The sequence below is a fragment of the Talaromyces marneffei genome, chromosome 2 (assembly GCF_009556855.1).
Source record: "Talaromyces marneffei chromosome 2, complete sequence".
Taxonomy (NCBI): domain Eukaryota; kingdom Fungi; phylum Ascomycota; class Eurotiomycetes; order Eurotiales; family Trichocomaceae; genus Talaromyces; species Talaromyces marneffei.
In genome coordinates this window covers 1,618,355-1,644,634 of record NC_072349.1, presented here as the reverse complement: position 1 = coordinate 1,644,634, position 26,280 = coordinate 1,618,355, and the positions used below count along the sequence as shown (strand labels likewise).

The 26,280-nt window shown below is 47.2% G+C and overlaps 10 protein-coding genes across 10 annotated transcripts; 6 read left to right on the top strand and 4 right to left on the bottom strand.

Moving 5' to 3' along the window:
• Positions 1-4,358: 4,358 nt before the first annotated feature.
• EYB26_002951 (uncharacterized protein) lies at positions 4,359-5,522 on the bottom strand (the record flags this gene model as incomplete). The annotated part of the gene is made up of 2 exons (XM_054262255.1): positions 4,359-5,242; positions 5,321-5,522. The coding sequence occupies 2 exons, from the start codon at positions 5,520-5,522 to the stop codon at positions 4,359-4,361; spliced, it is 1,086 nt and encodes a 361-aa protein (XP_054118230.1).
• A 565-nt stretch (positions 5,523-6,087) lies between these two features.
• On the top strand, positions 6,088-7,012 carry EYB26_002950 (uncharacterized protein; the record flags this gene model as incomplete). The annotated part of the gene is made up of 3 exons (XM_054262254.1): positions 6,088-6,515; positions 6,569-6,624; positions 6,675-7,012. 3 exons carry the CDS (start codon positions 6,088-6,090, stop codon positions 7,010-7,012), a joined length of 822 nt encoding a protein of 273 aa, XP_054118229.1.
• A 719-nt stretch (positions 7,013-7,731) lies between these two features.
• On the top strand, positions 7,732-8,671 carry EYB26_002949 (uncharacterized protein; the record flags this gene model as incomplete). Its single annotated transcript, XM_054262253.1, has 2 exons — positions 7,732-7,827; positions 7,886-8,671. The coding sequence occupies 2 exons, from the start codon at positions 7,732-7,734 to the stop codon at positions 8,669-8,671; spliced, it is 882 nt and encodes a 293-aa protein (XP_054118228.1).
• A 136-nt stretch (positions 8,672-8,807) lies between these two features.
• EYB26_002948 (uncharacterized protein) lies at positions 8,808-9,853 on the bottom strand (the record flags this gene model as incomplete). The annotated part of the gene is made up of 3 exons (XM_054262252.1): positions 8,808-9,209; positions 9,266-9,505; positions 9,560-9,853. 3 exons carry the CDS (start codon positions 9,851-9,853, stop codon positions 8,808-8,810), a joined length of 936 nt encoding a protein of 311 aa, XP_054118227.1.
• A 628-nt stretch (positions 9,854-10,481) lies between these two features.
• Positions 10,482-12,195, top strand: EYB26_002947 (uncharacterized protein; the record flags this gene model as incomplete). Its single annotated transcript, XM_054262251.1, has 3 exons — positions 10,482-10,516; positions 10,581-10,741; positions 10,805-12,195. 3 exons carry the CDS (start codon positions 10,482-10,484, stop codon positions 12,193-12,195), a joined length of 1,587 nt encoding a protein of 528 aa, XP_054118226.1.
• A 540-nt stretch (positions 12,196-12,735) lies between these two features.
• EYB26_002946 (uncharacterized protein) lies at positions 12,736-13,207 on the bottom strand (the record flags this gene model as incomplete). The annotated part of the gene is made up of 3 exons (XM_054262250.1): positions 12,736-12,794; positions 12,863-13,013; positions 13,124-13,207. The coding sequence occupies 3 exons, from the start codon at positions 13,205-13,207 to the stop codon at positions 12,736-12,738; spliced, it is 294 nt and encodes a 97-aa protein (XP_054118225.1).
• Positions 13,208-13,604: 397 nt separating this feature from the next.
• Positions 13,605-18,234, top strand: EYB26_002945 (uncharacterized protein; the record flags this gene model as incomplete). Its single annotated transcript, XM_054262249.1, has 3 exons — positions 13,605-13,622; positions 13,692-14,525; positions 14,587-18,234. 3 exons carry the CDS (start codon positions 13,605-13,607, stop codon positions 18,232-18,234), a joined length of 4,500 nt encoding a protein of 1,499 aa, XP_054118224.1.
• Positions 18,235-19,542: 1,308 nt separating this feature from the next.
• Positions 19,543-21,407, top strand: EYB26_002944 (uncharacterized protein; the record flags this gene model as incomplete). The annotated part of the gene is made up of 4 exons (XM_054262248.1): positions 19,543-19,639; positions 19,700-19,770; positions 19,835-20,071; positions 20,130-21,407. 4 exons carry the CDS (start codon positions 19,543-19,545, stop codon positions 21,405-21,407), a joined length of 1,683 nt encoding a protein of 560 aa, XP_054118223.1.
• A 569-nt stretch (positions 21,408-21,976) lies between these two features.
• Positions 21,977-24,889, top strand: EYB26_002943 (uncharacterized protein; the record flags this gene model as incomplete). Its single annotated transcript, XM_054262247.1, has 1 exon — positions 21,977-24,889. The coding sequence occupies one exon, from the start codon at positions 21,977-21,979 to the stop codon at positions 24,887-24,889; it is 2,913 nt and encodes a 970-aa protein (XP_054118222.1).
• Positions 24,890-25,007: 118 nt separating this feature from the next.
• Positions 25,008-26,230, bottom strand: EYB26_002942 (uncharacterized protein; the record flags this gene model as incomplete). Its single annotated transcript, XM_054262246.1, has 3 exons — positions 25,008-25,196; positions 25,281-26,010; positions 26,082-26,230. The coding sequence occupies 3 exons, from the start codon at positions 26,228-26,230 to the stop codon at positions 25,008-25,010; spliced, it is 1,068 nt and encodes a 355-aa protein (XP_054118221.1).
• Positions 26,231-26,280: the final 50 nt, after the last annotated feature.

The following is a 26,280-nucleotide window of genomic DNA, read 5'->3' as shown; positions in this document are numbered from 1 at the left end:
TATCTTCACGTGTCGCACGTTCTCGGTGAGGGCTTGACTGCCCGAACCTATTTCATATGAGGTCAGCTCATAACATAATTAAATTTATCGGCATATATTATGGGGGTAATGTAATTCTAAGATCCTACTTAGTAAGTTAGTATTATTTTTAATTTTTTATTCTTTCTGATTCACATGTTTAGAACTTTAGATATCAGGCTATTAAATAAATATAGTTAGCTATTAATACTCCTAAATGATGGTAGTATACTAATAAGATAGATATAATCATATAAAAGAGCCTAATGTCCCTTTAATAATCCTCCTATTCTTAGTATTAATTAGACTATAGTTATTATTATTATCTATCTATAATCTCAAATACAATGCATAGCGCACCAGCGGCCTTTCCAGGCACTATCCGGGTGCTAGGCACTGAACAAGCCCTAATAGAAGCAGCAGAGTGGCGCCCAGGGACAACCCTATGGTCAGATGGCTCTAGGCAAGACAACGGACGTACAGGCGCTGGTGTGGCGCTGCAGATAGTACCAGAGGCCCCGTGGGAGCACCTAGAGCTACCTATGGGCACTGGGTTTGAAGTTTTTGACGCGGAGCTCATGGGAGTGGCTTCGGCACTAGAATGGGCACTGGAGAGGCATCTCCCAGGGCCTATCCACGTCCTTTTAGATGCCCAAAACGCCATAAAGCGCCTCCAATCGACGGAGCCTGGGGCTGGACAGTCCCTAGCACTTAGGGCTCACATGGCCGCTTCCCGGCTTAGGCTTAGTGGTCGTCCTGTGACGATACAGTGGGTGCCTGGGCACAATGGAGTTGAAGGAAATGAGCAAGCAGACCAAGCAGCTAAGCCCGCTGCTAGCAAGCCCGCTGGGCCTGGTTTTGAGGGCTTATCCTTAGCCTACGTTAGGCGTGCTTGCACCGAGGCACGAAGAGCTGCGGTGGAGAATTGGGCTCGTGAGAACGCTGTACAAGGAGCTCATAGGCGAGGAAGAGCCTATAAGATGCCACGAGGCTGGGGACTTGATAGGATAGGCGCCAAAGCCCCTAAACGTGTAGCGAGCCGTTACTATCAGTTGAAAACAGGACATGCCCCTATAGGCACGTACTTGCACCGAATCAAAGCCCGGGACTCCCCGGAGTGCAGGGCCTGCGGAGAGCTTAGAGAGACGGTTTCCCACATTCTTTTTAAGTGCCGGGGACGACGTGGGCCCCGGAGGATACTGTATAAGGGGCTGGCTGACGCCGGCGTGCCCTTACCTACAGCGGCAGAGGACGCCCCGGAGGCACGACTTTTTAGTGAGCCCAAGGCCACCACGGCGCTGCTGCAATTTGTAGCCAGTGCCAACCTATTCCGGGATAAGGAGCAAGCCGCTAGAGAAGCTGAGCTTGGTGATCATTGGGGTTGGGAAGCCCTGCGAGACTGGGAGGATACGGGGGTTGGATAGGGGGACGGGCACCCTAGCTGGCCTAATGGCCGCTAGAAGTGCCCTTATGCTTGAGACTATAAGGGCTCCTTATAGGCATGTGGCCTATAAGCATGCCCGAAGGCCCTTGGCGAATACGCCGTATAGGAGCGAGATGAACGCCTGGATTTGTGTAATGCCCGAGACTGTTAGGGGCTGAGGCCCCGAGGCGCCAAGGGCCCCGGGACCTAGCCAAGGCTACAACCGAGTCTGTCATAGCCTGTAGTGCTCTATAGTTATAGACTTTAAACTTGATTAATAATAAGACATATCAAATTAGGCTACAGATAAAATTATTAAAATATAAAACAGTTAAGTAATTGAATCCATTAGTATGTGTCTGACGGTTCTAAGGTCTTGCTTAGCATTATTTCCACTCGTTCTGATGCCTTCGTATAGATCTGCTCTAACGTAATTGGACACCCCCCTAACCACTTTCGCCTAAAAACGGGCTTTATATTATTTACACAATTCCAACGCGCCAATATGCCACCAATACGCCACAAAAAACCGTAAGAGTCTGCAGACATTGAAGGCCGTATTCTATTAGCCATTCCTGATTTGAAAATGGCAGGATCCGCAGTATTTGGCAGGTCGCAGCTATTGATACAATACCTCATACAACTAACTCTCCAAGATTCATCTTCATAAATATGGATTACCCCCCACTCCCAAGCTATCTCTCAGACAAGATAGAGCAAACCCCCTTCTTGCTCAACGCGGAAATAAGTATATCAGTAAGTATTAGGGCTATCCACCATACATGTACAAGAGGGTATGTCGACCAAAGCGGTAGTTGGAACATGTGTATAGTAACAAGGCATGTTTACTATAGTGATACCTTGTTTACAGAGGAACAGAACCGTATATAGAGGCGAATCAAGGGGTTTCATCGTACGACAGACCTACAAGCGCTCTTCAACAAAAGAAAGGTCAGCTAGAACTGCCAACCTCTCAATTCATACTCGAAACCCGGGTGTTGGATCAGCTCCAGTAAATGGATCCGAAGGCAACCGCCACGTATGAAAACGCGGAAACAAGACAATCAATGCGAAGAGAACGCTGGCGCGGAAACCAATAGCAATGCACACGTAGACGACGCGTGCACCAGGTCAGCGCCGTTGTCCGTAAGGACCAGCGACACCGCGAACACCAATCTTGGGGTCAAGTGAATCAGAGGACATGAGAAAGTAATGAGGACAATGTACAGTCATTCTTGAAATCGGCTTGATCGATAACTAAGTTAGTTAGTTAACTAACTAAACATTGATGACTCTTTCCTTGCCCGCTAAGACCTTAGTCTGAAACTTAAGTTCTGTGGAGTTGCCTACTTTTAAATTTTAACTGAGGGCTGTTAACTATAACTAGTGCAATCTTTCATTAAAACGTTTCTTCCTTGCCTCAATATAAGCATGCCTGACATAAGGACAATCTTTCTAACCTAGATCTAGCGAGCTTGCCGGCGTCATGAGGAAAAGTGTAGTTAAGTTAACTAACAGTCTGTCAAGGATTACGTCAAACCAGAGCATTGGGCTTGGACCTAACTGCAGCTTCTATGACCTAACCCTTATTCTTACTTGCACCCAGTCTTACACCTAAATACGTATACATCTATAAGCCTATAAGAGGTGCCTCTTCAGTGATACTACATTATTCCTTACTCGCGAACCGGGGAAAATCAACCCGTTAGCTGGTAGAGATGATAACCAGCAAGGAGAAGACTGGTCAACCCTGAAATTTAGTGAGGGCCGCACTATTGACCCCTGATCAGCCCCCCGGAACATGCTGAGCGTGAGCAGGCCCGCTCAGTAAGCGCTCCAGGCAGCTCTGGGATCGATCCCTGCGCGTAAAGCGGCGTCGTCCACCGCGCACAAATGTTTTCTCTACGTGAACCTGCATGTATACATCAATTTATCGGTTGTCATGTATCAAGCATCAAGTTGATATCAGGTGGTTTATCACGGCATATCAACAGAGTGGTTCAATGTTCTCAACCGAGTACAAATTGGCAACGTTTGAACGAGATAGGTAGTTAGTTCAACGTTACAGTGTCTTGCTCGCATATCACACAAAATAGCACATGACCAGCAGGCTTTTCAAATTATGTATCTACTATATCTACTGTATCTACAAAAGCGACATTACGTATGTCACTCAACCCGCCATCGGCAATCAAAGTGTCACGTCACCTCATCCCGGCGTGGCGCTAGAACCCCAATACATCGGTCCACAACAAGCCCCTGCTCATCTACCACTCCACCCTTGACAAAGATGTCTCCGCGTCCCAGGTAACCAATCACCTGAAGGAAGTAGACGTCGTTGTCCCACAATGGCAATCCTCCATATACAAGCAGACTCACATCGATTCAACAACCCATGGAGTCGTTAGCGTCGTCTCGGGTCGGGCCCGATTCTGTTTTGGTGGAGAAGAGAATCCCGAAAGAGTTGAACGGGTAGTTGAAGTTGGTGATGTGACGATCACACCGGCTGGTGTGGCGCATCGTCTGTTGGAGGACCAAAGCGGTGGGTTTATCATGGTTGGTTCATACCCCAGGGGGAAGAATTGGGATATATGTTATGGTGCTGGAGATGAGCATGAGGATGAGATACAAAGCGCCATCTCACAGCTTCCTTCGTTCGATCATGATCCAATATATCGTCGCGATAGACCGGCCATCTAGGCGTGGCCTGTCATCCAGTGCCGAGCAAGGGTTCAAAAAGCAAAAATAACCCCGACGCTGTTAAAGATTTGAAAAACAAATGAAAACATAAAGTCGAATGTTCCAGCCCATATATAGCGATGAATCCTCATAGTAACCTTGAACGCCACGCTAAATATCCAAAAAAAAAGAAAGAAAACAGAGCAGAATATTGAAAAGCAACGATGGGGTAGAAGCCTTATTTTGAGACTCTTTCAACCAGCCGGAAAATGCTAATACAAAACGTGAGCAGCCATGCAATCAACGCGACAAGCAGAACCGATGCAAGTGCCTTTTGCCGGACACATAATGCATCGTTTCGATCATCTTCGATGTCATTAATCACCGCGTTCGTGCAGGTTCCCTGAACATCGTCTAGAGAAACAAAGGCAAGACTGAGGTTGGCCGCGTCGAAAACAATAAAAAAGAGATCCAGTAGAATTAAACGCATTTTGGCCTTTGGCGAGCGAAGGCCTAATGGCTTGCTGGCATATTCGTCATATGTGATGTATACCAAATAGACCAATGCTACCGCATCAACAACAATGGCCATGTCTGCTGAAGGACCCTGATCCCGATTGAGGTGGTACGCCAGCGCACGAATAGAGCCTCCAAGTGCGAGAGCACATAAAGAGAATATCCAGACTGTAAGTCGCAGTATTAATGGCACGATAGGGCTGTGTAGTAAATGCCGTTGAAAACGCTCAACCAAATTTCGCTGTCGTGGAGACCAAGTGGCGCGACCCAGTTCGGCATCTGATCCATCATGGCTAGCACCCCAGGGCTGTGAATAATCTCCTAGATTGTTGTTCAACCAGTCAAAAGACACTCGTTTCTCTCCGGCGCCAACTTCTGTACGAGGGTAAGTAGCCGTTTGAGCAAAGCGCTTCCATCGCGACTCGCGCTGTAGTGTTGTATTGTCAAGCTCATCATCGGTTCCTTTTAGCCGATTTCGATCCGGTTTCGACGCCTGGTAAGGCGAGTGATTGTGTTGTGCCACCTGCGCATCGTCTATTTCGGTTGGCAAAAGCCTCGAGGAAGCGTCGCTTTCGTCTTCGGGAACATCATATGACCTGACCCATGCTATAATCATTAACGGGTCAGTAAGTATATCCGCGATCGGCTTCCTTGTCTCTAATTGTCAATCGTTTTGTTACATACGAGGTAGAGTCCGGACTGGAGGAGTCGACCAGGCGTGAGTTGAGGTATCATGAGACCCGACGGTGACAGCAAAGGACGACTGGGTACGATTCGTAGCAGACGTCCTTGGTGGGATGAGAGAATCGTATTCCGGAGATGCGTTTAGGGACGTATTCTGGACAATCGGTGGAACAACCTCACATTCTCGCGCATCTGGGGCCATTGCATGCAACAAAGGACATGGCAAGTGGGCCAGCGCGATGCAGAGCGAAGGAGTGCCAGATGAGATCGAGTAAGAATCTCTGAAGTCCCTGCCAAGTCCCAGAGATGCTGAAAAAGACTGAACGAACGAACGGCAGATTCGAGTCAAAATTGAAAGATGAAGTTGGAGGTTGGAGGTTGAGAGTAAGTGAGCATCCAATTGGTTCGTAGGGCAGTGGTAGTCGATCCGGCCCGGCGATGAATGACGATGATGTCCTTGTCCAGACCTGAGCTGGTTGGTGCCTGGCAACCTGAATCTGCCCGGGGCACTAACTAACCGCTAACTAATTACGAACCAGTGGTATGACGTCTTGAACACATGTGCGAAGCTCCATATCAACCTCAAATTTAATATTTTTTGACTTTTCAATTTATCAACCATTTCACATATCTTGCAGCGAAAGAGAAAGATATCGGCCAGTCATAGATCGAGTATGATATCTACGCATTGATTACCTCGAATAATTTGCGCAAAAAAAACTGACATCACAATTCAGTTGCCTACCCTCCGTTAATTGACCGCTGCGATGCGTTTCGTCCTCGTCCCCATCTCAACCAAACGAGCCTTCATCTACTGTCGCTCGCCCAAAACCATAAAGATCGGATACGTCGACCGCGTGACGAACAAAGCTGCCGAGCTATGGGCTAGCTGGGAAAAGGCGGAGAAAGGCTGGAAGAAACAACTCGTCAGCTACGGACATGTCATTTTGCAGAGAATTCCATATGAGGAATGGGGGCTGAAAAGTATTCCCCCGCTGAATGAGAGTCGACAGATTCAAGAAGCGCGGCAGAAACAGAAGATTGACGTGATGTTTCCCAAAAATGCGATCAAGTGTGAGGATGTATTTGGTATTTTGAGGAAACTGGGCACAGAACGGCAGGAATTACATCGAAGGAAGATGTGGTGGTGTCTAGGAATTGCACCTTTTACTGCGCCTATTGCAATCATTCCACTGTAAGGCCCTGGAAGATTCTGCTCGCTGATTTCGATTGCGCTGATGATTCCAGTGTTCCGAATATTCCATTCTTCTATCTTGCATATCGAGCCTGGTCGCATTGGCGAGGTAAGTTGGCCTCCGGAGGATTCACCTTCAACTACTAACCGTGCCTCTAGCCTGGAGCGGTTCAAAACATCTTATCCACCTTCTCGATCTCAACTTGATTAACCCGCATGCATTCCCCGAATTGGAGAGCTTTTACGCAACTCGATTATCGAAAAATGGTGTCTCAGGCCACCAGACTACCAATGAAAATACTGAGAAGGATACGACTGTCCCTAAAGATGAGGCACCCACCGAGGAACGACTACTCTTGGATATGAAGGATGGCGAAGAACTTGGCAAGATCCTGGAAACTCCAGCAATTGCGATTGAAGTCGAGCGTGCTGTTCTGCAAGTTAGGCAGAAGCTGAAGCTCGATGAAGAAAAACGGCAAGAAAAGAACAACCAATAGATGTGCAATCGCAGTTATCACCACGTCTTAGAAAATGATGAAATAGAGATCAACGAAGGGTTATGATGGAACAAAAGGGCGGTTTACTTGAGGGCCGAGATACCCATTGCAGATCCTAAAGATGGATCTGGTGTACTTTTATATAGATTTGTATAGAATGTCTTGCCTGCTTAGTGTCAACTGGTCTTATGTATGATACTTGTGTGATGACCATGAGATAAGAACCAGCTGCTTCCTCCACTATTTAATATCTCGAATAGCCCGCTGACCAGGAGTCTGTTCCCACAGAAGTGATGCTTTGAAGAGCTAGCCCTAAATTACAGGCTATGTTTGAGGGGTTTACGATGCGAAGCACCCCAACACCTGGATACCATATGGGACCCCACCTCCTATAGCATTTCTGATACTTACTTTCATCTCGTACCGAACTAAGTACAGTAACTGCTTCAGGACCCATAAGCAGAGATTGGATCTATCGCTAGCCATAAGCAGAAGGTCGTATTGAGGTTATTGATCGAACTATATTTGACTCACTCCATACAGTCACTATGAGTCACCCAGACCAGCCTATGAGATTCTGATATTCGAGATCTTGAGATAGCTACAAATCCGTAACCCCTCGATATATAAGAAGATCGGATTCTTCCAATTCCGTGGTTTGCGTCCGTTGAGGTATAGATAATTCACGAAAGAGCAAGGCCAACAACTACATAACAGCCATGTCACAACACCCACCAACCATACAGTCCAGCCTCGCAAAGGATGCCAATGTGACTTATATCGATACCATACAAGCATATGACCAATGGGCCGATGTAAGTTCAAATCTTTAACCCAAGATATCGAACTAGAATACTAATATACCCCAAACAGGTCTATGATACAGATGGCAACTTCCTCCAAGCCCTCGACACAATTGAAATGCAATGGATGCTTCCCGAATTCTGGACAGAAATAAAGAACCAAACGCAACAGAAAGATTGCCGGCAATGGAAACTGGTCGATTTGGGCTGTGGTACGGGCAGGAATACATTGCAACTTCTGAATACCGTCTCCAGGGACGCACCAGAATCAGAGATTCAGATCATTGGCGTTGACGCCTCAAATGGGATGCTAGATATAGCACGACGAGGAATGACCGAAAGTATTTCTCAGACGCCATCAAATATAGAAGTGAAACTAGCACCACTCGACCTCCTCGCCGACATCGAGTCTCCGTCAAACGCTCAAGCCCTTGACCTCATGCGAGACGCCGATGGAATGATCTCAACCCTCGTCCTTGAACACATACCCCTAGACATCTTCTTCGGAGCAGCAGCTTCAGTCCTCCGCTCAGGCGCATATTTTCTAGTCACAAACATGCATTCTGACATGGGTCAACGGAGTCAAGCCGGCTTCGTGGACTCCGCTACAGGGAAAAAAGTGCGTCCATCGAGGAGCTATGCACATGAAATTGAGTATATTCTGGCGGAGGCTCAAAGGGTCGGGTTTGAGATTGTACAGTTGCCGACTATGACAGCGGCTGGGATGAAGGGTGGTGTTCAGGGTGTGGTTGAGAGGGAAGTGACGCCGGAAATGGTTGAGAGGCTTGGGCCGAGGGCGCAAAAGTATGTTGGCGTATGTCAGGTTTGGTTGGGGGTGTGTTTTAGAAAAAGATGAGGTAGACAAAAAAGTAATGATGTCGATTATAGCATGAGTGCTGTACATATATGGTACATGTCTATTGTATATTCAACCCAGATTTCAGATTGTTGCCAAATAACGCCGTATGCAGCTTTGTTTCTTTCCTCCTGTTTCACGCAAAATACTTTTCCAACAAAGCCTCGCGATGTCGTAGAAGATTTTCGTATTTAGACAACGAATGAGCCAGCCGGTTATATCTCCATCCCATTTTCTCATCTAAGATGAGGTGCGTGTATGCGAAAACGTTAGCATCAAACAGTCCCGGTTGGTTGCGATTGAAAAAGTACTTGTTGTCCCCAAGTAGAATAGAGAGAGCTTCGAATGCGCTATCTGCATCGGCTTCTAGCGTATTGACATCGATATATTCTGAATATTTGAGTAGTTCGTCCCTCGCTGCTTGTTGAAGTTGAACGGCTAGTGCTGTTTGAACGGCTGAAGATGAGGTAGCAGGGTCGATGTATCGTTTTCGAGCTACGTGATTGAAATTGAGTTCATTTAGATATAGTTGATGCAGCTGTATCGCAATGTTAGCAGCCTTACATCCTTTGCTACTGCAAGGTCGAGACTCACCCATGCATTGCGTATTCGGTGGTCAATCAACGACGCATATACGTCGAATCGGATATTGAGCTGTTGCTCTTCTTCACAGTGTACTTGCTCGATAGCCCATTTCTGTAGCTTATTGGAAGGTATGGGAGATCTCGTGGCCGCTGGCAGGGCTGGGTATAGGAAAGGTAGGGCACCCGTTGGAGAGGCATGGTTGTTGGAAGGGATGAGGTCAAAGTCTATGCCGACAAATTTCAGATAGGCCTGTCGAGGTCAATCAACGTGCGCAATAAGTTAACAACCATCCAATCTACACACCTGCCATCTGAGACATTGAGGATTGAATGACGGTGCCCCTGCCGTTGCCTGCTTGGGATCGATAAAAACGAACAGTCTATTCCGCTCAGAGCTTCCGCTGGTGTGCACATTGCCAGGAATTCCTTCTGCTTCATATGTTGTCAGAGGAAATTTGTCGAATATCCGTTTGACTGGCGCAGGCACGCCGAACAGCTTCTTTGGTTGCACTACACTGGGGGTTGCTGGCTGGGGAGGTTCGGTTTCATGCTCGGTTCCAGCCGGCGCAGCAGCGTTCACACGGGTTTGTGAGGTCATGGGTGCGGTGGTGACTGTTCAGGCGGATGCAAGAAGACCGCCCCCTCAAGCTGGTAGCTGTTGTAGAGTCGTGGAGCTCAGTATGATCACACCCAACAAATCCAGCTCAGTCGATAAATGTTTAATGGTAGACGCTGGCAATATCGAGACATAGCTCTCACCGCCCTGGGCCATTGACCACTCAGCAACCGGGACACAACATGCATTCCTATTGGACAGTTGGATTACGTTTTCTGGGTAGTGAACTTGTGCAGAGCATCCCCGCTTTCAGAACAATGAAATCCGGTTGGTTCAGTTCCAGATCTTGCTTCATCACTCTTCGACGGAGCTACGTACGGTGTTGTCGGACTTCCAATTGCATCGAGGACTGGCTGATTCACCGGCCTCTTGCTTCATTCTTTGACTCAGTGGTTAGTCTCGGCTGTCCAGCGCCTGCAACCGTGGTGTGGGGTCGGTCTGTTGTGCTGGCCGATCTTCTCGGCCCCAATCGCTGCAAGACTCGATTTTAATAAATCAATTACTAATATGCGCCAAAAGTATTCGAAGACCTGGTGGATTTGAGAAAGGCAAACTATCGTGAATTTTCCCGGATTCTCTTTGCATGGGATAAAAGCGAAACGTTTCAATCATGCCTCTTGACGAAGAAGGCGCCAAATGGTCGTGGTAAGAACCTTAGTGGCCACGGGAAAGCGTTGTGTGATGTTCTGACCCTAATCTGCGATTTCAGTGAGCCATGTATGCGTGGACATCGCTCATCAAAATGTCAGCATTTCGACCGTCTCATGATGAAAGTTCCCAAAGCCGGACGTCCATTGGCAAAATGTCCACATCCTAAAGGGACGTGCAGTTGCGAGAAGGTGTATGCATTTATGGTGCGAATACCTAAAGGTATGATCGTCCTCGGACTTGTAAGATCTTGTGGTTTATTATAATGACTGAATCTGGTGACAGGCTCGACTTGCTTGTGCAGACCACTGTATCAAGTTCCAGCTAGTTCGGCAGCCGAGACACAATCAGTTCCCACGTCTTCTAGGACACCGTCGTTACCACCTAATCCTACTATACCGACACCCACGACCGCGGCACCCGGCCGAATACAGAAGCATACGCGCAGACCCAGCAACTTTCAGAATCCCTCGGATAATGTCATCAAGGCTCTGGATTCCGAGCTTATCCAAGCTGACTATAAGAATGACATTCGAATAACAACGAAGACGGCTACGCTGGACCGCTCTGTAGCCTATACGCCTGTCTCTGGAGATACACATACGCCGTCATATGACCCGGGTCAATCATTACCGATTAAAGCAGAGAGCAAGCTAGGTGGATGTTGTTCTGCGAAAACGAAGCCTGTCACTCCAACACCGGAACCACAACAACGATCCTGTTGCGGGGGTGGTACGACGCCCCGGAAGAAAGAAGAGCAAGTTCCAAATATGCCAGAAAACCGCATCGACTCAGCGTGGAACGAATCATTTTATGGCTCCCAAGGACTATCATGGAACGCACAACTGCCAAATACCGATTTTGCCCCACAAAATAATACATATACAACTATGAACATGAAGGCTTCATATTATAACCAACCGCAATCGAATCAATCTGCGATGCCTCGAACGTTCCATAATATGGATACACAATACCAGACCAATATAAGTGGACCGCCCATGCATCCATTCTATCTAAATACCGCTTCATATCCTTTCGACATGTCGCTTCCATTTGTTGACGACAGTAATCACAACTGTTCGTGTGGCGACAGTTGTCAATGTCTAGGATGTGCCAGCCATCCATACAACGAAACAACGCGACAACACGTACAAGAAATGGGATATTTGATGACCATAAAAGAGGACGAAGAGAAGTCTGGGACTTCCAGTCCATTTACAGGTCTAAACAGTCCACCAGCAATGCTGTCCAACATTCCATCCAACCCTAACAACCCAGTGCGGACAAACGCACAACCGTCCTTTACAGACGACAATGCTTTATCTTCAACTTTCGATAATACCATTAATTCACCCACTCTCGCAAACAATCAGTTCATGCAACCCTCTGAATATTATACGATTGAGTATCCTGTCGGCTTGAATCTCTGCTCAGATATAACAGGGACATGCCAGTGTGGCAATGACTGCAGTTGCGTGGGATGCATCACCCACAGTGGTCACGACGGGATTGTCCTAGGGTCAATGCCAACAGAAGGCCAAGTTATAACCAACCCGGCCCCGCAGCAGCAGTTCCATGATCACTACAGTCAAAACCCGGATAACCCCCGTTCGATGGACCAGTATTCCCCATCGAGGTTGAGTCCGCCGGTTATTGAGACGCCGCTTGTGTAGAAGTGTAGTATGCATACATGTTGTTGAATGGCGAATGATGTTATGACGAATCATGGATACCCCTACTAGATGGCTGCAGAGAAACAGCTGCACATGGACAAGCTTTTCTGTTGCCAAAAGTTGATGAATAGTTACCAAAAGAAACATTCCACCTTCTCATACGCAGTAATTTGCGACATGCATTTACAAATAAAATAAAGACGTACTTCATCAGAGATCAAGCTTATGGACGGATGTATGTAGAATCAAGGTGTCCTCCATGGCTCCGTTGCTCATCCCTCTGTACATATATAATACATGGACAGTTTCAAACAGAAAAAGCGCACTGGTCTATTGCAACGCACAACCTCGACTTTCAACAAAGAGAAAAAAAAACATAAAAGAGTAGGATTCAGTTTCCACATATATATCCTTGCGGGGTAAAGTTCTCTTGCAAGGTTTATGGAATGCATAAAGGGTTATTGGATTGCGGTAGGACGCATTGATGATATATCAAAGAGGGCATCATTTTGGCACATTTTCGACGACTCGGGTAGACTCTCACGACCTGGATTGACGCACAGCATTGGCGATGGGGCTATCTCCATGTCGGAAGGCGGCTGACGAATTAACCATGTTAGTATAGGACGCAATTGTAGACTACCAAATTTATTGAGAAAGAACATACAATCGGCTTCTTCATATGCGCGACCAGCGCCAAAACCGAGACCGACCCAGGCAGGCCAGGCTCTCCGCTTGAAGAGGAGGACTGACAGAACGACACCGAATCCGAGGCCGATGGAAGAGCGAACGATCAAAGAGGAAATGGCGTGGTCCCACTATGGATTCAAGATTGAGTTAGTTGGAGCGGCTCTCCAGATGGATTGGAGCAATTGGGCAATGGCATAAGGGCGTTCCGGCTGCCATCACTAATTGATCGGTCGCTTACCTTCTCATTGAGGAGAGCCTCGCTCACAGGCTTGGTTGAGCGCGCAATCGGGACAGTCGGCTTGGTCTGGTTGGTTTCAGCCATTGCGACGGAATCTCTATTGCATGTCAGTCATAATACGTCAATGCCAGTTCTTCGGGTGCAGGCTGTACGAACGTATGAAAAGAAAGATGCACGGAGATCCGGTTGAAGATCGCGGAGTGTTGAACAGAATTAATCGATGTTGTTGATGTACGTAGTGAGCTCCTTGGCGGGCTCTCTGGTCGGAAAAACTAGGCTCGGCTTCTGTTGTCGTCATTTTCGGGCATGGGATTGGCTGGCGTCCTGATAGCACCAGAGCCGCTCGCGCTAGGCTTGATGCGGTAAGGTCTACTATTTTTTTGTCTATCGATAGAAGGAACAATGGACGATTATTTTCATTCGAGTTCGATATCTGACAGCTTTTGTTTTCTACGACGGTGATCAGGTCGCTGCGGTTGCCATGGCTCCTAGCAAAGATGTAAGTTCTGCTTTTAACAAGAGGTACTTTGGGATCGGTTATTTAATCATATATCTTGTACAAATCTAGACTGCCGGCCCGTCGCAGGAAGCGCTGCTGAGACTCGAAAAAAGTACAGAGGACAGCGACAGACAACTAGTCGCTGCAGCACAGATTCTGAAGCTAGATCTGTCCGACACTGCCTCTCCGTTACCGAGTCCAGACGCATTCGAGTTAATAACTCGACCCGCCCCGAAGGAAGAATGGGTGCTGAGATGGCTGCTTAAACGACTAAAGACAGCGACATATCGAGTGCACCCTCGTTCTTATATTCTCCTTCAAAAGCTTTTACAACGAATTTCCCGAAGGGCAATCGCATCGACGTTTGTTGAATACAAGTTTGCCCAGTTATTAAAGGATATCGTGGACGATCTGAACAACGCTGTCTTCAAGTCGCTTTCTGATGGCATAACCCGGTCACCTTCCGACTCCGAGACCAGTGAGACCGTCCAGGGATCTCCGGTCCGGTCAAAGAAACGAAAGAGAGGAAATGACAATGCCGGTGCGGATGATGATATCGTTATGCATGATGCGGGCAGTGGAGACTCACAATCGGAACATGCAGTTCTGGCTTACAGTCGGTTTTCGGATGCTTTATATGTTCTTATGAACCTAGTCAATGATCAGAGCGACCGAGGAAATGTGTCACAGTTTCATTTACAGCAATCGCTTCGGCTGGAACCTGCAGTTCTCGCTGGGATATTAGGCAAATTGATAAGACTATCTGGCGGTCTAGCCGTTGAGTATGTGCAGGAGAAGCAAAGCGATCAGCTGCTGCATCTTTTGAAGATGACTACCGCATATTTCAGTTTGTGGGATTTCAAAAAAGCGGGCATCAACAGTGCCGACAAGAGTTCTATCAATGTGAGTTTTGTCCTGCCAACATATTACTATGCAACGTCGCATGAAGCTGACTTTCACGAAGACCGCATTCTCGGAATCTTGCTTCCTCGAAGCTCTAAGACTTTATCGTATTGTACTCTCGTCTGGAGTGGATAGCGAAGATGCTCGTTTCATCACACGTTCTATTGAGAAGCTTATTGCTCTCCATGTCGTTCTCCCCGCACGAAGTCTGTTTATGGATCGAGGCGGATCTGGAATAGACTATTCAAAAGATGAAGACCCTGACTGGAGTGCCGTACAGCCAGTAACCGCAACATTCAAACCGCTCTTCGAAGACCGCTCTCCAATAGATATAAAATGCAATGATGCCAGCTCTGTCGACCAAAACTCCTGCATCTTCCCTGCAACCTGGAAACCAGCAGAACTCATTCCGACTTTCTACGATATTGTTGCGAGGTCTGTACCGAGAGATTCATTTCGCCGACAGAATACCGAAGCGTCATGGCTCGAAACAGTCTTTGTGGCACTAGCGGAGCTGGCGTATTCGAGTACCCAGAAGCTCGGCGGTGATTCCCTTGGCTTCATACCACTATTGGAACAGCTGTTCATTGTTGTCCGTGCTCGAAAAATAAGCTTATCTTTGCATACCTTCCTCACTCATGCCTCCTATACCGGTCTTTTGAAAGGAAAGGAATATCCCCAGCACATACGTTGGAGTCTCACAGCCTTGTTGATTGAGCTTGGTGCAGATATCTTCCTACCCAACTCTGGTTTCAAAGATTCAAGTCGTCTTTTAGATGCCCTATTTCAATCCCTTCATCATGTTCGGAGCGATATGAGCAACCAGGAAACTTATCAACTTGTGAAAAAGAAAGTGGTCATACCTTTACTGCGCGCATTTGCTGCTGCCAGAGATCTTCCGACTTTTGCCAGGTTTTGGTATGAGCAGTTGCGTGAGATTGAAGTTGCACGAGATAACCAGGACATGGTCACCGAAAAATCAATATATTCGGTATGGGAGGACGATGATGTTCTTGTCGTCTACCAGGAGGCATTGAAGAGTACTACAAGCAACGTCTTCCTGAAATCGCAGATCGAGACAGCTATATCTACTGTGACAAAATCAGGACATATTTCAAAATCGCCAGAGTCGTACGCCTATTTCGTCATCTTAGAAGCCGGTTCTCGTATATGGGGGCACAATGGGCTTCCAGGTTTACGCATTGACCTGGTGACTGGTTTGATGGAAGCACTGTACAAGACATTATCGAAACGCAAGGGAGATAGACATTGGCTTTGGCGTTTGTGGAGAGTGGCCCGGAACTTGATGTCGATCAGCCTCAAGAGCACTCTCAACACCCCGAATGAGCTTGCAGACAAGTTTAAACGCGAAGTCTTGGTTGTGACAAACTTTTCGACCGGGCCAACAAAGCTTAGATCTGGGTGGAATGGCCATCAGGAGAGCTTCGAGGCTTGTCGATTTTTGATGACCTTGAGCAAAGACTTATATCCTGCCACTTCGGCCGAACGGAGGGAAATTTTACATGTTATTATTAATTGCCTTACGGGATCATTCGACTCTATCATTGAAGCTAAGCTGGAAGGATGGAATGGTCGTTATCAAGATATTGATGGACTAGCTCAGCAGGCGACTGCCGTCATTGAGTGTCTGCTAGAACATCCGGACCTACTATCCGAGCTCGTGTTTGAAGACTTGAAAATCTTCGTCAAGTTCTTGTGGGATCTTACTTCTTCTTCCAGCAAGGACTGGAAACAGAACAAAATACCCGAAATTACCGAATGCGTGTCTTTCAAGCAATTATGGCGCGTTTTTGTATCCTATGACTATCTTACAGACAACCCACCATTGGCTTCGGCAGTTGCCCGCGCTCTTTGTGAGTCGTTCATGGAAACGATAGAGGACGGCCAAAAACAGTCGGCGATTTTTCGATATTTACCGGGCATTGTTCAGGACTTACCAGGCATTCCTGTTCGTCACAGCGAAGTGCCCAAATACAAAGACGTCGTCGAAGCTCTCATGACGAAAGTGGACTACCCTGCGGAGTTTGTTCCTTTCATAGTGTCTTTGATAAATGGGTGGTGTCATGAATCGCGACAGGTTGGGCCGGATATTCTAGAATGGATTACATCGGACATTCCGTTACAAGATTCGTCCGTGGACATGCGCACAATTGAATCCTTCCGATCCCTAATCTGCACGGTGTTTGATTGCGAGCTTAAAGCATGCAAGTCTCCTGCCGAGATGAGCAAATTCATGAAACGTTTCTATAAACTCACGACGTCCCGAGTTGAACCATCCACAAAACAGTTGGAATTAAGTGTCAAGAACAAGCGTCAACCATCAACCCTTACGCCTATCTTTGTGGGAACCTCCATGCGGTTGCTGTGGGAACGCCAGGCGGTTGAGTCGAAAGTATTGAGCGATATAGCTCGTCAGCGCGACAAGATCTTCGGTGTATTACTGGCCCGTCTTGATCATTGCACGAAGACTCTGCGGCAGAAATCGCAAACTGAAGTGGCTGTTCTACTTGCCACGACGTTTCAGATGTTAGAAGACTTTGACGATCTCGCATCCCAACAGAATGCAGAACTTGACAAGTCCTCCGAACTAGGAGAGAATTACCCCGATTTGAAAGTCGGTATACAAAGCATCGCTCAACGGCAGAAGATCGCTCGAGCAGCTAGGAGTAAGGGCTTTGGCTTCAATGATTCGACATTACTACAAGGTATTGGACTATGCCGAATGCAAGCCTGTGAACAGACATATCTTGCACGGGAGTTTACGACGAAGCTGAAGGATATGAATAATGCAGACCGCATCAAAGCGATTGACGAACTCAAAACTACTGGATTCAATGGTTCGGAGGGGGCAAGCCGACTGCTGCTTAGTGGGTTGGCGGTGTCAGTACTCGATGAAATCGTGGAGAAAGACAGTGCTGAAGCGCGAGAAGTTTCGTCATTATGCACTGCTGTTACGAACGTCCTACAGCATAGTATCAATGAGATTGAGCGGTTTTCTCTAGCAGCGGAGTGCGTTGATATCATTCTTCGCTTGCATCCCCGAGGAGTGATTCAATACAATATCGACAGCTGTCTCACGGCAGTCACGACAACGATGTCGAAAATTGATTCCACACGTGAGACAAATGATATATCCCCCAAGTCTATAAGTACAATCTACACACGTCTCTGTCGCATACTGGGCACCATTGTTGGACTTTATCGACAACAACTCGGCGGACGATTCCACCTCTTGATTCCGGCACTACAGAGTCTTCTCAAGGCACTATTTGCGCCGAATCAAAAGCGCACTCAAGGAAGTCGACTTGCCCTCGGGACCTCTCATACCGTACAATTCACACGTCTCCTTACATCCCTTTGCGACCCTACGGTATCAGCAGTATCCCGGCCTAGTCGACCTACCGGCAATAGTAGCCACAGCTTGATCGACCAAACCAAAAGGGCGAAAGTAATCGCAGGTCAACACCTCCGAATGCTCATTGAAAGCTATGCACAATATATGCTGGAAGCGCCACTTCAACCCGATATCAAGACCGCGCTGGCTCCGGGATTGTACGCGATACTCGACGCAATGCCGGCAGAGAGCAAACGGGGATTGAATGCCGGGATGGATATTTCGTCGCGCGCGATATTCAAGACGTTGCATGAGGAGTATGCTAGGTTTGGAAAGTGGAATAGCAAGGGATGATTGGCTACTAGTTGCATATCATAGCGTATCAATGTCACAGTGCGTACACACACTAGAGCAGAGTCCTCGTGCATCATGCTACTACAGTAGTCCGTAGATGGGATTCAAATCATTCAATGATAGTCGGCAAGGAAGACTATTTCCGTGAACATTCGCAGTGGCCCTAGTCCGGTCTCGGACTAGTGCCACGTGCTCGATGACAATCCCAGACTTAAACAAGTTAAAGTCAGATATGAAAACTCTAGTATAGAGTAGCCGCCATGGGAACAAGAAAGGTGAAGATAAGAAAAGCTAAAGGTGAAAGTTAAAGGAAAGGTAAACAAGGTCGCGACTCGCGAGTCGACATGCTGGACAATCGGCACAGGCCGCATACGTACTAAATAATGTGGAATTACTCGATCCCATCGAGTCAGCAAGTAAGCTTATCTCGGGACTGTTATCTTTTTGTGGCTTCGTTATCAGCTCCCGTGGCCAGATACGGCTAGCGTGGGCGTTCGGAAGCGATCCTATTCCGAAGTGGAGAAAGTCGGGTGTACCTGGTCAGTTTCCTTGACATCTCTATCGTATATTCGGTTCGAACAGGATGAGTCGGGCCAGTATGCGCTGCACCATCTGTGTGGAAAACAGAGTGTGCCTAGGTAGTGAGACCATATTCATTTGGCGTAACGAGCGCACCAGAGTACTCTATCATACTCTGTAGCAGCACTCGAGATCTGCATACAACGTCATGATAAGCAGCCAAACGGGACAAAGCGAGTCAGCCCAGCAGGAATTATATAATTTATTAGTGCTAAACCCCGGAATCTACGCGGCAAATCACATGGCCAGGATTCTCTGCTCCCTAGCTTATCAAGTTATCACCCTCCCTCCTGGACCTCCTGCTCAAAGCAGATAACGCCATCGTGACCACTCAGACCGCTCCCACTCACAATCCCACAGCTTATCGCATGGCTTTATTCTTTTCGTTTATTTTCTTATTTTCGCCCTCCATGCAATTATTTTATCCTTTCTGGTGCTAGCTCTGCTGGATTTGCAGAATGGATCAAAACTAAATTATATTATTCTGGATCGGCCCTTGGGACCCTTTCCTTTTCTCGTCGGGCTCCACTGTGAGTTCCAATATCCATCCATGGGTGCTGCCGCTGCGCGTCTCGATATAAATATGGGCCATAGCCACCCACCAATTTTTTTTTTTTTTTTGACATTCAATGGATTAACGATTTTTGTTTCTATATTTTCTCTTCTTGCTACTTTCATCTTATTTTTAATTTCTAGACATCAATCAGGCTTGGGTTGCTACCCGCCACCATGTCCGTCCGCCGTTTCGTGGACAAGCTCGCCGTCGAGAGCGAGCCTGGTTTATCCAACGCTCAGCTCATGCTGACCAACGATGATTTGCGACCAGGTATTTTATGCCCTATTCTGCCATTGGTCGTGACGCAACTGACATGATAAATAAATATAGTCCCTCCCGAACGCAGGACATGGGGATGGTGGAACTTCGTTGCTTTCTGGATTGCCGATTCCGCGAATATTGTATGTCTCTCTCTCTCTACAATTACCACGACTTTGCTGTGAACATGCAAACTAATTATGGCAGAACACATGGATGATCGCCTCGTCCTTCATTCAATCCACCACCGGTTCCAACACAATCGATCTCGCTTGGTGGCAGGCATGGATCTGTGTGTGGGTCGGATATTCCGTCTCCGCCATTCTGATCGTTGCGACTGGTCGCATTGGTGCGCAATATCACATTTCGTTCCCAGTTGCGTCGAGGGCGTCTTTCGGTATCTGGGGCTCGTTATGGCCGGTCTTTAATCGTGCTGCGATGGCTGTACGTTCTGTCTCGTTTGCACAGTTTGATGTTGGGTCGCTGGCTAATTGCATGGTAGTGCGTCTGGTATGGTGTTCAAGCATGGATCGGAGGTGAATGTGTGACTGTCATGATCACTGCCATCTGGCCTAGCTACGCCAACATTCCCAATCACATCCCCGGCTCTGGCACCACCACCAAAGACTTTGTCAGTTTCTTCCTCTTCTGGCTCTGCAGTCTGCCCGCCATCTGGTTCCCAGTCCATCAGATCCGTCACCTTTTCACAATCAAGTCAGTCTACACTCCAATTGCTATGATTGCCTTTTTTGCCTGGGCTATCAATCGCGCCAACGGTATCGGTCCTATCGTTCACCAACCCACTGCTTTGCATGGAAGTGCTCTCGCCTGGGCCATAGTTAAAGGCATCATGTCGTCTATTGCCAATTTCGCGACTTTGATTGTCAATGACCCAGATTTCTCACGTTTCTCAAAGACAAAGACCAGTTCATTATGGTCTCAGCTGTTTGCTATCCCCGTGGGATTTGCAGTTACCTCATTCATCGGAATTATCGCCTCATCTTCTTCAACAGTCATCTATGGCAAAACGATATGGAGCCCTCTCGATTTACTGTCTGAGTTCCTCAACGGAGCTAGTTCCGGCGAACGTTTCGGTATCTTTGTCATTGCTCTTGGATTCGCACTTGCCCAGTTAGGAACGAATATTGCAGCCAATTCTGTTTCTGCTGGTACCGATATGACTGCCCTCCTTCCCCGATTCCTCAACATCCGTCGTGGTGGTTATATCTGCGCCGCGGTCGGCTTGGTCATGTGTCCCTGGAAACTGACTTCGTCATCAAACAACTTCACCACTTACCTGTCTGCCTACACTGTTTTCCTCTCATCAATCGCCGCCGTCATCATCACGGATTACTACTTTGTGCGAAAGGGATATCTCGAGCTCCGCGAGCTGTACAGTGCCCGCAAGCATTCGCCATACTACTTCACCTTTGGCTTTTCATGGCGCGCATTCACCGCCTATATCTCCGGTATCCTGATCAACATCGTCGGATTCGCAGGCGCTGTTGGCGCGAAGGTGCCCATTGGCGCCCAGTATATCTACAACGTCAACTATTTCGCTGGATTTATTGTATCCGGCATAATTTATTATCTGCTATGTTGGGCCTTCCCCATCCCCGCAACGAGCGATACCTGGAACGAAGTCGACGTGGATGATGATCATCTCACGGTGGCCTATGACCAGGAAGTGGTCACTGATGAAGAGTCGAGGAGTACGCCCGAGGAAGATAACTTGGCTTATAACAAGAAGGATAAGAGTCAGGGATACTCGACTTTTTGATTGATGAGCTTGATGAAGTTAATTTTGCGCTTTGAACATTTGTTGATGCGATTTTTACGAACCGTATGACTCATGCTTGTTATTAGATGAGGGATATACATGCCCTAGGTAGAAGCAGTAAATAGGCAACAATCCATACAATGCACTCGGTGTTTTTTCATCTCAAACTGGATGCCGATGTTTGAATTCACAAAAGGCAGCAGCGGTAGACTAAGCCCGAAAAAGACGCCGCCAGCCAAAAGAGCGGGATGCGTGATGGCATTGGCCCATTGGTTTACACAGGGAACGTGCCGAGCCTCAATTTTTGATTTGACTTCAAAGAAAAGATATCTGGAGAATTCAAGACTTTGCTCGTTGAAGGTGTCTGCCTGCTGTACTTTAGTCAGAGAAGAGGCTATAAGAAGAGAAGGGTATCTCGCTCTTTTCTCAACAATCGTTCACAGCGGGGTACAACAGACAAAAACACCACAAGCCTTATTTCATTCATTCCAATTCGTTTTACAACTACGCTCACTATATCCTCCATCATATCAATAACCGTTCACTTGATCGCAAAAAAAAAAAAAAACATGGCTACCAGCGCCCTCCCCCTAACCCTCAAGTCAATCAGCTCCACCAAACTCGAAGAACTCTCCAAACAACGCGCCTTATTCAACCAACGCAAAGCCGAAATTTTGGATGCCGCCAACTCTGTCTCTGACAATGACCTACGCCGCAAAGTCCAGATCTTACTGGAAGGCGTAACCCGTCTGGCCGGTCGTCCGGAAGACGCCTTTGATTGCGACGATGACTTGGATTTGGCTGGCGGTGCGATAAATCCAGCTTCTTCCATATCCTCAGATGATTTCTCTTCGTCGGATTGGAAGAGGAGTCGAGATGTTAATATTCGGCGTTTCTTGTTCCAGAGTCAGTATGACCGGTCTGTTTCCGATGAAGTTTTGCGGGGATGGATTAAGAGTCTGGAGAGTGACTTGGAGATTTTGTCGGTCAAGTATGACCATGCCACTTTTTACAGTGAAATGGTGACTGAGTGGCTTTCGAACTTTGAAGAAAATGGTGCCAAAGACGAGGGTACAGATGATAGGGACGAGGAGGATGACGATACCAAGTCCGATAAATCTGCGTTTGAGAAAGTTGGTGGCGCCGCAATGCACGAACAGCGCGCTACTTGGGAGCATCTAGTCTTTTCGCCGGCAGATGTTGACTCTCAAAGTATCGAAACGTACCTGGAGCGGCTTTTTACTCGAACAAAGCTCTCTCAGCAGGCTCTTAGAGACCTCCGAGAGCAAATTAAAGCCTTCGGAACACAATTCAGATCAGAGGCAAAGGAGTCTTTCAATATTGAATTACTCAAGACTGTTAGTCGGTCACTGCTGGGCTCTGATCTGCTTTCTCCAGAAAAGGTCATGATATTGAAGGAATTTCTGAGGAATGATGAGGTTGCGCAGGAAGTGGTTGACGTGTTGAATCTGCGATTTGTCGCTCTCGATCGCTGGAATTGGTCGCCGGAAGGTGTGCCTGTGGAGATGCGTCGTCAGTTGAATGGAAAATACCGTGTGTTCATGGACGACGATCTCATCGATGTGCTTCTATTCCATTACATTGGGCTGAAATGGGCGGTCGAGTTTCGAAATGTATTCCTCCAATTTTTCGATTCCCGTGCATGGAAGTCTAATGCAAAAACTCTCCCGAAGGCATGGGTTGATCGACGACGATACTTCACGGGCCAATCAAGCCGAGGCGGCTGTGTTGATGACTTGCGTAAGACAATGTATCGAGATGACTATTTCATGAGTCAACTCCCGGAATCTCTCCAGGAAGGCAAACGAGGGTACGATGACGATGATGACGACGACGACCATGCCACGACAGAGCGAAAGTCAGCTATTGAGACGAAGCATTCGCTGCTTCATTTGCTCATAACGGAATCAATCATCCATAATCGAATTCGCGGCCAGTTCACTGTCATACGATCTGACTTTAAATGGTTCGGTCCTTCACTTCCTCATGGTACGCTACTAGCGGTGTTGAAGTTCTTTGGCGTCCCTCAAGACTGGCTGGAGTTCTTCAAGAAGTTCTTGGAGTGTCCACTGAAGTTTGATCAAGATGGTCCACAAGCTGAAGTGAAGAACCGAAAGCGAGGCATCCCTATCAGCCATTCTTTGTCAGACATGTTTGGAGAAGTTATTCTATTCTGCATGGACTATGCTGTTAATCAGCATGCAGATGGTGCCTTCCTTTACCGATTGCACGATGATTTCTGGTTCTGGGGAGAAGAAAAGACATGTCAAAAAGCGTGGAGGGCAATGACTGATTTCACTGCGGTGACTGGATTGGAGTTTAACGAAGAGAAGACTGGTACTGCTCGAATTGGAAGAATAATCAATTCACATGGTCAGCAACAGCGGCAACGACACGAGGAAGATTCATCTTCTAGTGATGAGGAGTCGCAAGAGGAGGAAGAGGAAGATTCCGAGTCTGATGCTGAAACTTTTATGGATGATTCTTTTGATCCACTGCCGCAAGGCGATATCCGTTGGGGATTTTTGAGGCTAGATCCGGAGCAAGGTCGCTTCCTTATCGACCAAGAGCAGGTTGATACTCATATAAAGGAACTGCAACACCAACTTTCTGCATGCAAGAGTATCTTTGCATGGGTTCAGGCCTGGAACAGCTATTTCTCGCGTTTCTTTGCCAACAATTTTGCCAAGCCCTCATTTGCATTTGGTCGAGAGCATATCGACATGGCAGTCAACGCCTTGAGCCGGATTGAACGAGAAGTTTTTGCACCCGCCGCGTCCACGGCTTCAGGGAATAAAGGCGTGGTAGACCATTTGCGTCGCGTGATTGCAGAGCGCTTCGATATTCACGACTTGCCCGATGGATTCTTCTATTTCCCCATTGAATTCGGCGGTCTGGAGCTCCACAACCCATTTGTCAGCCTTCTTGCAATGAGAGAGCGTATTACGCACACACCACAGAGAATCATCGAGGAAGTGTATCTACGAGAAGAAATCGAATATGAAGCCGCAAAGAAGAGATGGCAAGAGGGTGATCATGGCACTACTTGGCATAGCAGCGTTGCAAGGAAGAGAGAGGAAGAAGACGCTCCTGAGAAGTTTTGGTCGTTCGAAGAGCACACGGCTAACCTCGAAACCACGAGCAACACATTGAGACTCGCCTACGAAAACCTGTTACGCGTCCCCGACGAGATCCACGTCGGCCAAAGCGTAGACTTTAGCAGTGGCCACCTGCTACCAGCCGAGCAAAACAAGCTTGTTCGTAGATCAAAAGCACACAAACAGAAAGATCGTATCAGCTCAAATTGGATGCAGATGTCACCGTACTGGAAATGGGTTGCTGAAGTCTATTCTGCGGGTATGGTGCAAAAGTATGGTGGGTTGTCTGCTGTAGATAGGGCTTTGATGCCATTGGGTGTTGTGAAGGTGTTGAGACAGGGCAAGGTTCGGTGGCAGGGCTAAGCTTATGATTTATGATTGATGAGATAAAAGTATATAATATCCCTTGTCGTATTCGAATGAAATTAAGCGTATTTTTTAATGATATGTATGAGGTAGTGAGTGGTAACACCAACTGATATCAAACATTCAACTTTGAGAAATTAACCAACAATCTCCTTAAGCGAGTCTTTTCCTCCTCACCGCTGAAAATACTACCAACCCCCCTTTCACAGAGTGCAACCAAATCCTCATGTCCCAACCCAAAATGTTTCGAAGCAAGGAAGTATTCCTGCGAGACGGGACTACAGAAGAATCCCACATCGTCGGTCTATCCACATACCCCTTTTTAGCAAAAAAAGCTTTATACTTTTAATTTTTTTTATTTTTTTGAAAAAAAAAGAGGGAAACTCACACATAATGAAACAGCGCACTCCGACTTCATCCACCACTCCCCAAAATGATGATCCTCAAACCCACCACCACCAACAATCATCTTCGCATGCACATTACAGGACATACACAACTCCAATGCAATCCTTTTCGCGGCAATCTTTTCCTTGATGCTGTCGGGTACGTGGATTACATGGCCCAATCGATCCGGCTCGAAGGAGAGGAGAGTCTCAAGTTCCTCGGCGTTGTTTTCATTTGAGTAGATTGTTTCGGCGAAGTGGATAGTTATGCCTAGTTTATGAGTTTTTGCGTGGTCAAAGGCGCGGCGGAATGTTGAGACATCCCCCTTTAACGGGTTGCCGCAGAGGTCGATGCCTACTATGACTGGGTTGTTGGGTGAGGAGGTGCGATGGCGAATAGCGATGTTGACGACTTCTACAGCTGAGGATGGTGTATCGCGGTCTCTGTCGATGGATAGGATTAGGTAGACGGACATGTCCGTATCCGTTTCGTTATCGTTCTGCTGCTCTTGCTTGAATTCTTTGATACCCCTTAGGACAATATCGACATACTCCTCTTTTGAGATGAGCACTCGACCATCCTCATCATGGATTTCTCTAGGCGTAGTCCGTAATTCCAGATATCGGACTCCATCATGTCGGAAATCTTCCAGCACGGATTTTGTCGCATATAAGATAGTTTCAGCGTCATTGACGAGATTGTATATCGATTTTGAGAATACATCGAAAAATCTGCAAGCCACCATTCAATCTTTCCATTTTACTTTATTTTCAGCATAGATTAAACGGATGAGAAGGCTTACATATCAAGTCCATAATTTACTTTTCCGGGTGGCATGAGCACACCTGGATCCTCGATTGCGAAGTTTGGATTCTGCGCTTTCTTGTGAAGCCAGATTTCGTGGAGGCATTGCCGTGTTATGCTACCACTGAGATGGGCGTGTAACTTCATTCAAGGAACGAGCAAAAAAAAAGATTAGTTGACAGCTTGACACAAAGAAG